Source organism: Citrus clementina, unplaced genomic scaffold, assembly GCF_000493195.1.
Source record: "Citrus clementina cultivar Clemenules unplaced genomic scaffold, Citrus_clementina_v1.0 scaffold_3, whole genome shotgun sequence".
NCBI classification, from domain to species: Eukaryota; Viridiplantae; Streptophyta; class Magnoliopsida; order Sapindales; family Rutaceae; genus Citrus; species Citrus x clementina.
Window position 1 is genome coordinate 16787253 of NW_006262339.1, and position 8859 is coordinate 16796111.

Genomic DNA, 8859 nt, shown 5'->3' on the forward strand with positions numbered 1-8859 from the left:
AGGGGCAACTCCAAATAACAGAATATTAAAAAAAATATATATTTTTTCATGGAATGTGGTCCATGTGGAGCATACTTCACATAATTCACATACAAATATAAGTAGTTAAATACAATTCTTGTAGATACATTAAGCTTATCGTTAAAAGAATTTTTCAAATGATGAAACTTATTTGATAAATTTTAAGTAGTTTGTTTCTCTGAAGGTGGTACAGCTAAATATTTAAAAATGAAAAATGAGTGTACTATGGAGGCCGCTTAACTAACTTTTGATTGGAGGTATCTACAAAGAAAAATAGGAATTCTTGGAGGCCTCCGCCCTTAGCCCGATGATGCGAATAACTCCTCAATGCATGAGACAATATGGTGTCAAATTAACCAAAACTCATCCCCGTGTTTGAATTTCTAAATATTAGCTTGAGTAAAGGAAAGAAAAACCCTGCTGGGTTTTTGTTGGCTTCAGCTGTGATGGCTACTGATGGTTCAACAAGCAGAAGCGCTTCTCCTAGAAGCAGCAGTGAGGGTGCATTTCCAAGGTCTCCAAGAGAAGAAGAAGAAGATGATGAGAAGGAGGCTCTAAAGTGGGCTGCTCATGAGAAATTGCCAAGCCTTGGACTGCAAGAAAGGCAGAGGTTGATTGATAAATTGGTTAAAGTCACTGATGTTGATAATGAGAAGTTCATGTTGAAGCTCAGATACCGCTTTGATAGGTTATTTTCTTTTATTTCAAGTTTTTCAAGGTAGCCAAAACAGAGGAGCTCTGTTCTTGTTTTTTGAAGTTGCGAGTGTTGTGTTTTAAGTTATGATTTTCATTTTTTTCTTGTATTATTTCCAGAGTTGGAATTGAACTTCCAAAAGTCGAAGTTCGATATGAGCATTTGAATATTGAAGCAGAAGCGTTTTTAGCAAGTAAAGCCTTGCCAACATTCACTAACTTCTTTACCAACATCATTGAGGTAGGAAGCTGCAATTTAGTGAAATCTTTTTTGTCTGTGTTCATTTTTCTGACTAGAGTTGACAACCTGCATATTTTTGAAGGCTTTCTTTAACTCTATCCATATTCTGACAACTAAAAAGAAACACTTGACAATCCTGAAGGATGTCAGTGGAATCATAAAGCCAGGCAGGTGAGAATTGATTTCCTATTATTTCTTAAGTTACTTGTATTTTCTTGAATATATGGGAACTAAGCTCAATGATGCAGAATGACATTGCTTTTGGGCCCTCCAAGTTCTGGAAAGACCACACTTCTATTGGCTTTAGCCGGACAGCTTGATTCTAGTCTGAAGGTGATTACGTAGTAAAAATCTCTTATTTTTTTCCGAGAGGTTTGCTTTCAGCACCGGTAGTTCACTCTTTGGTGTTGTCTCCTTTTAGGTTTCTGGCAGGGTGACATATAATGGTCACGACATGAATGAATTTGTGCCTCAGAGAACAGCTGCTTATATCAGTCAACATGATGTCCATATCGGAGAAATGACTGTGAGGGAAACTTTGGCCTTCTCTGCTAGATGCCAGGGTGTTGGATCCCGTTATGGTAGGTTTTTTATTATTATTATTTTTCTCTTTTATTTTGCCTTCAACTATAAAAATCATTGCTATTGGGAAATGCAGACATGTTAACAGAGTTGGCCAGAAGAGAGAAGGAAGCAGGTATAAAGCCGGATCTTTTTGTTGATGTCTTCATGAAGGTGAGAAAACTGAAGTTTGTTTAACTTACTCTGTGATATGAATTATTTAATTACTATAAGTATTTATTTAATGCCATAATCTCTTTTCAAATTTATTATTGTTGTTCGGTGGATTTTTGAATAGGAGTTTTGAATATTAAATAAGTTATTTTATCTATACTATCATAAGCTTAAATTTTAGGGTTCTGAGAGTAGAAGTTTAAAAGTTTTTTTTAAAATGTTAAAATGTCTAAAAAATCTTTTACTTATTTGACAATCTTATTTCATTCATTTACTAACATAATTTTAAAAAATTTGCCTATTAAATAAGTTCTCATTAACAACCATACAACTAATTTGTTTTTAATAAAATTTCTAATAGTAAAAGTTCTACTGAAAAAAATTATGCTTAAATAAGCTCTATCTCAAAAGCTTCATCAGATGGAGGCTAAGACGTGTTTAGTGTTTAGCGAATCAAAAACATATCTTCGATCATGTCTTCCTATGGTTTAAAATTTAATCCTAGTATATCAACTTTGATTTTCAACTTTCATCCTGTCATACTCTTGAATAGCCCATTTTACTTTTCGCTCATTAGAAGGGAATAAATAAGTTGAATTCATGGTTACTGAGTTTCTTGTAATTCTCGGTCATTCTCATGTCTCAGGCAGCAGCAACTGAAGGCCAAGAAGCTAATGTGCTCACAGATTATTATCTAAAGGTTCTAGGACTTGACGTCTGTGCTGATACCTTGGAAGGCGATGAAATGGTGAGAGGTATATCAGGAGGACAAAAGAAGCGTCTGACAACAGGTAAATGCCAACTTGATAATAAACTCATTTCCATTGCGCTCACAGATAATTAGAAATCAATATTTGTTATCTAAACATATAAATTAAAAGTTCAATTCTCAATTGTAGGTGAAATGATGGTCGGCCCAGCTTTGGCACTCTTTATGGATGAGATATCTAATGGTTTGGACAGCTCGACAACTTTCCACATTGTGAATTCTCTCAGGCAAAATATTCACATCCTTAACGGAACCGCAGTGATATCTCTCCTACAGCCAGCACCAGAGACTTATGATCTATTTGATGATATTATCCTTCTATCTGATGGTCAGATCGTGTACCAGGGACCCTGCGAACTGGTGCTAGATTTCTTTGAATCTATGGGCTTTAAATGCCATGAAAGGAAGGGCGTGGCTGACTTCTTGCAAGAAGTAAGTCCGTTAATAGATAAAATAGATTCTTATGAGCTGATTGAGCATCAGATGTAACTTCTCCTATTCAATCTTCACAAATAATATGTTGCAGGTGACATCAAGGAAAGATCAACGGCAGTATTGGGTTCATAGAGAGATGCCTTACAGATTTATTACAGTCCAGGAATTTTCTGAGGCATTCCAATCATTCCATGTGGGACAGAAACTCACAGATGAGCTGCGAACTCCGCTTGATAAGAGCACGAGCCACCCAGCTGCTTTGACTACCAAAGGGTACGGTGTGGGTATGAAGGAGTTATTTAAAGCTAACATCTCAAGAGAATTTTTGCTGATAAAAAGAAACTCATTTGTCTATATCTTCAAGCTCATTCAAGTGAGTACTAGATTAGTTTTGAACTGTTTTACTTTTTTCTTGAAATGATAATGATTTCATTGATTTGTTCCCTTGCCTACTAGCTTTCCACTATGGCATTGGTATCTTCGACACTCTTTTTCAGAGCAAATATGAACAAAGATTCAGTCAGTGATGGGGGAATTTACATTGGTGCCATGTTCTTTGCTGTTATTATGACCACGTTCAATGGAATGTCGGATATTTCTATGACCGTTGCTAAGCTTCCTATCTTCTACAAGCAAAGAGGTCTCCGATTCTATCCAGCGTGGGCATATGCCCTTCCTGCATGGATCCTCAAGATTCCTATCTCGTTCCTGGAGGTTTCTATTTGGGTGTTCCTTACCTATTATGCAATCGGGTTTGATCCTAACATTGGAAGGTGAATGCACAATTAACCATAGAAAATTTTATTACATGATCTGTTTATCCAACTAGCTTATAAGGTAATTTTCTTGCTGCAGGTTGTTTAAGCAGTTATTGCTGCTCTTGTTCGTTAACCAGATGGCTTCTGCATTGTTTCGATTCATTGCAGCAGCAGGCAGGAACATGATTGTTGCTATGTCATTTGGTTCATTTGCACTGGTCGTGTTTTTTGCATTTGGTGGATTTGTCCTTTCACAAGGTATATCATATATATATATATATATATATATAACTAAAAGAGGCTGGTTAGCTTCTTTATCAAAATTTAACTATCATACTTCCATTTCTTTTTTAATGACACAGATGACATCAATAATGGTTGGATATGGGGTTACTGGTGTTCGCCTATGATGTATGCACAGAATGCAATTGTGGCTAATGAGCTTTTTGGGCACAGTTGGAGAAAGGTAATTCTCTGAATGAGCCTTTTCCTTGATTTTGTAATATTCTTTTAACAAAAATGCTAATGTCTGTATATTTCTTTTTTTTTTTTCATATCACAGTTTACTACTAACTCAACTGAATCACTTGGAGTGCAAGTTTTAAAGTCTTGTGGGTTCTTCCCACATGCATTTTGGTATTGGATAGGATTGGGGGCTATGATTGGTTTTGTACTATTGTTCAACATTGGTTTCACTCTATCTCTTACTTTTCTTAACCGTGGGTACCTTTGCCTTCTTCACTTTAATTCTTTCTTCTAAAGCAGAGAGACTAGTTTGTAATTTCTTGCGAATATATATATATATTTGCAGAATTTGAGAAGCCTCAGGCTGTTATATTAGAGGAATCTGAAAGTAATGATCTGGATAACAGAATAGGAGGAACTGTACAGTTATCAACTTATGGAAGTAATTCAAGTCACAGCACAAACTCAGGTGTTGTCAGGGAAACCCAACCAAAGAAAAGAGGCATGGTGCTTCCATTTGAACCGTATTCCCTCACCTTTGATGAAGTTACTTACTCTGCTGACATGCCAAAGGTAACATCAATTATAAAGCCAATTATGTTATTTCAAAAGCATGGACATTGTCTTGATTTAATACACTCTGGTCCGGATATGACAACCAATTGGTTCAATTTAACATTCTAGGAAATGAAACTTAAAGGTGTTCATGATGACAAATTGGTGCTTCTAAATGGTGTGAGCAGCGCTTTCAGGCCGGGTGTTCTTACAGCTTTAATGGGTGTCAGTGGTGCTGGTAAAACCACTTTGATGGATGTGTTGGCTGGCAGGAAAACTGGTGGATATATTACTGGGAACATAACAATCTCTGGTTACCCAAACAAGCAAGAAACATTTACCCGCATTTCAGGATACTGTGAGCAAAACGACATCCACTCTCCTTTGGTTACTGTGTATGAGTCCTTGCTCTACTCAGCCTGGCTTCGTTTACCGACTGAAGTTGATTCTGAAGCCAGAAAGGTAGGTACTGAACTCTCCTGGAGTGTTACCTCATTGAGAGCTAGAACAGTTTAACCAAGTCAACTAGAAGAGAAATAACTTGACTCCCTGAACACATTCTAGGGTATATTCATACTAATTTATACTTCCTCTCATAATTTACAGATGTTTATTGAGGAAATCATGGAGCTTGTGGAGTTGAAACCACTGAGACAATCACTGGTTGGTTTGCGCGGTGAAAGTGGTCTGTCAACAGAGCAGCGTAAGAGGCTCACCATTGCAGTTGAGCTTGTGGCTAACCCGTCCATCATATTTATGGATGAGCCAACCTCAGGGCTGGATGCAAGGGCTGCTGCTATTGTTATGAGAACTGTTAAAAACACGGTTGAAACTGGAAGGACAGTCGTGTGTACCATCCATCAACCAAGCATTGACATATTTGAAGCCTTTGATGAGGTAGAAATTAGTAATATTTGATCAAAGGAGTCAAAAGTTTTTCCTTCTCCTTTCTTTTCCAGCATTTGTTGACTATTATTGTTTAACAAATGCATTGCAGCTATTCCTAATGAAGCGAGGGGGACAAGAAATTTACGTTGGGCCATTGGGTAGCAATTCTAGCGATCTTATCAGCTATTTGCAAGTATGACCTGATGAACATTCTCGTATTTCAACAGAAATCTAACTTGAAATAGCATTATAAATTGACTTGCATGCTTTACATTATGAACGTAGCTGATGCCGATGCATGTAACGTTTATTTTTATGAAGGCCATTCCTGGAGTCGAAAAAATTAAAGATGGTTACAATCCAGCAACTTGGATGTTGGAAGTTACATCTACAACAAAAGAATTAGCTCTGGGGATTGATTTTACTAATATTTACAAACATTCAGACTTGTACAGGTGTGTTTTTGTTGTACTACTAAGTTACCATGCCGATGCATATGCTAATTAGCTCGTAACTGATGCTGATGTATGCCATATGTTTCAGAAGAAACAAAGCACTCATTGAAGAATTAAGCAAGCCTGCCCCGGATTCACAGGACATTTATTTTCCAACTTGGTACTTTCGTTCATTTTTCATGCAATTTTTGGCTTGCTTGTGGAAACAACACTGGTCATACTGGCGAAATCCACCATACAATGCTGTCAGGTTTCTTTTTACGACCGCCATAGCTTTGACATTTGGAACAATGTTCTGGGATATGGGCACCAAAACGTGAGTTACAACTAGGAAGCTGTAAATCTATGTACTTGATAATGTACATGAAACTTATTTTGAGCCTTGTATTTTAACCTTAATTTTGGCATTTTAATTTGCAGGAAACAGAACCAAGATCTGTTCAATGCTATGGGTTCCATGTATACCGCTGTTTTCTTCATCGGCGCTCAACTTTGTTCATCAGTGCAGCCAGTAGTCGCTGTTGAAAGGACAGTCTACTATAGGGAAAAAGGGGCTGGAATGTATTCAGGCATGTCATATGCATTTGCGCAAGTAATGTTTTTTTTTTTTTTTGACACATTACACGTATTTGTTTTAATTCTCCAAAGGAAATGTATTTTCTTTACTGATATTTTATTTTTCTTTTTGTTTTTTTTCCAGGTTATGATTGAGATACCTTATGTTCTTGTTCTTTCAGTAGTGTATGGTGTCATAGTCTATGCCATGATTGGATTTGAATGGACAGCAGCCAAGTTCTTTTGGTATTTATTCTTTATGTTCTTCAGCTTATTGTACTTCACCTTTTATGGCATGATGACAGTGGCTATGACACCAAACCACAACGTTGCTGCAATTGTTTCGATTTTATTCTTTGGTTTGTGGAACGTCTTTTCGGGATTTGTAATACCGAGACCTGTAAGTATTGTTTTCCCATTTCTATTTTAGATACTGGATAGATTTCACAGCTTTAGTGAAACCTTAATGTAGCTAATTCTTTCCTTATCTTTCAACTTGCCAAACAACAGAGGATTCCTCTGTGGTGGAGATGGTACTATTGGACAAACCCTGTAGCTTGGACCATGTATGGATTGGTTGCTTCGCAGTTTGGAGATGTAGAGGACAAAATGGAAAGTGGTGAAACAGTGAAACAGTTTGTTAGAAGTTATTTTGATTTCAAACATGAGTTTCTGGGAGTAGTTGCAGTTGTTGTTGCTGCCTTTGCCATGCTCTTTGGAATTCTCTTCGCAGTAGGAATTAAGAGGCTTAATTTCCAGAATCGATAGAAATTTAATTCCATTTTCTACATCAAGTCTGCTTAGTGGAAAATTTACTCAAATCAAACATTCGAAGACACAAAAGGGGAATGGAGTCGTGGGTTAATCTCGGAATGCAATTTCCTGAGTTAACCTATTATAGAAATCTCCACTCCAGGTTATGCTATCATCATCTTGTAAATCTGGGCATTTTACATGTACAAGCAATCACCAATCTTGGGGTGAATAAAGTGTAAGAAAACTTAAATATGCAGGAATAGCACAGCATGGCCACAAAAATTCTGAAAATTTTACAAAACACCCTAACAATAATCTACTCACGAATCTGCCTCAACAATTTTATTTTTTAAAATAATGTACGTTTAGTCTTCTCTCTTTACTCTCGTCTTCTTAGATTGTAGTTCTTATGTTCACCTTTCTTGAATTGAGGTGATGGATATCAATTTTCTAATCAACGAATTTAAGATTTGATTGAGGGGTAAAAGCTCATTTAGTCCCTATATTTTAAGATTAGTATCCATTTAATCCCTATATTTTTTAAAATACCTTAAAACATCTCTGCCGTTAAAGTATTGATACCCCTACCGTTACTTTTTATTTCTTTTAGTTTACTTTTACAATATTACCCTTTTATAATAATTTTTTTGTTTGGATATTAATAAAAAAAAATAATTAAATTACCAATTTAACCTTAAAAAATAAAAAAAAATATATTAATTTTTAATGGTAAAAAATTGTATGCAAGCTACCAAGTGTGCAGATGGTCCTTGCAAAAAAATTAATATAATTTTTTTAATTTTATAGAGTTAAATTGGTAATTTAATTTTTTTATTAATGTCCAAAAAAATTATTTTAAAAGTGTAATATTGTAAAAGTAAACCAAAAGAAATAAAAAGTAACGGTATGAGTATCAATACGTTAACAGCAAGGATGTTTCGAGACATTTTTTAAAATATAGGAACTAAATAGGCTTTTACCCTTTGATTGAGCTCACCCAAAAAAAAAAAAAAGAAGAAAGAAAAAGTACATAGTTATTTTTTGTGTTAAGTATGTGTGAAATTAGCTTACGTCAATGGGCTCACTTTGCTATTGCTTCCTACTAACTAGATCTAGAAGTTAAACTACAGAAATAAAGTATTTGATGAATTTTTTATGTAGAACCTAATAGTATTATGATTTTATGTTTGATAAAACTAATAAAATAAACTTTGTTACTCTTATCATTTAAATAAGTTGTTATCGATTCTTATTTATAGCTAGAACTTTTAGTTCAATAACAAATAGAGTTTTAGTGTGAAAAAGTTAGAAAATTTAGAGACATAACAAAAGGGTTTGTAATTTGTAAATAAAAATCTAGGGAGTGTATATGAAAAATCCAATTGCTAGTGGGTGTCCCAAGTACTAACAAAAACAAAGAACAAGTGCATGCAGGCCGTAGAGCTACATGCCAAGACCGAGAGCGTAAGAAATACACCAAAGGTGGATAATATTTAAAACGCATACATGCGTCACTTGCTGCCCCGCCCAAAT

At 35.5% G+C, this 8859-nt stretch overlaps 1 protein-coding gene across 1 annotated transcript; it reads left to right on the top strand.

Annotated features, from left to right (window-relative positions):
- Positions 1 to 467: 467 nt before the first annotated feature.
- On the top strand, positions 468 to 7338 carry LOC18045899 (pleiotropic drug resistance protein 1). The gene is made up of 22 exons (XM_024187039.1): positions 468 to 709; positions 835 to 955; positions 1038 to 1126; positions 1204 to 1288; positions 1377 to 1536; positions 1614 to 1690; positions 2337 to 2481; positions 2590 to 2891; positions 2986 to 3267; positions 3351 to 3667; positions 3750 to 3910; positions 4015 to 4118; positions 4215 to 4371; positions 4464 to 4690; positions 4802 to 5134; positions 5279 to 5569; positions 5670 to 5753; positions 5882 to 6015; positions 6104 to 6331; positions 6436 to 6607; positions 6716 to 6970; positions 7081 to 7338. The coding sequence occupies exons 1-22, from the start codon at positions 468 to 470 to the stop codon at positions 7336 to 7338; spliced, it is 4224 nt and encodes a 1407-aa protein (XP_024042807.1).
- The last annotated feature ends 1521 nt before the right edge of the window (positions 7339 to 8859 follow it).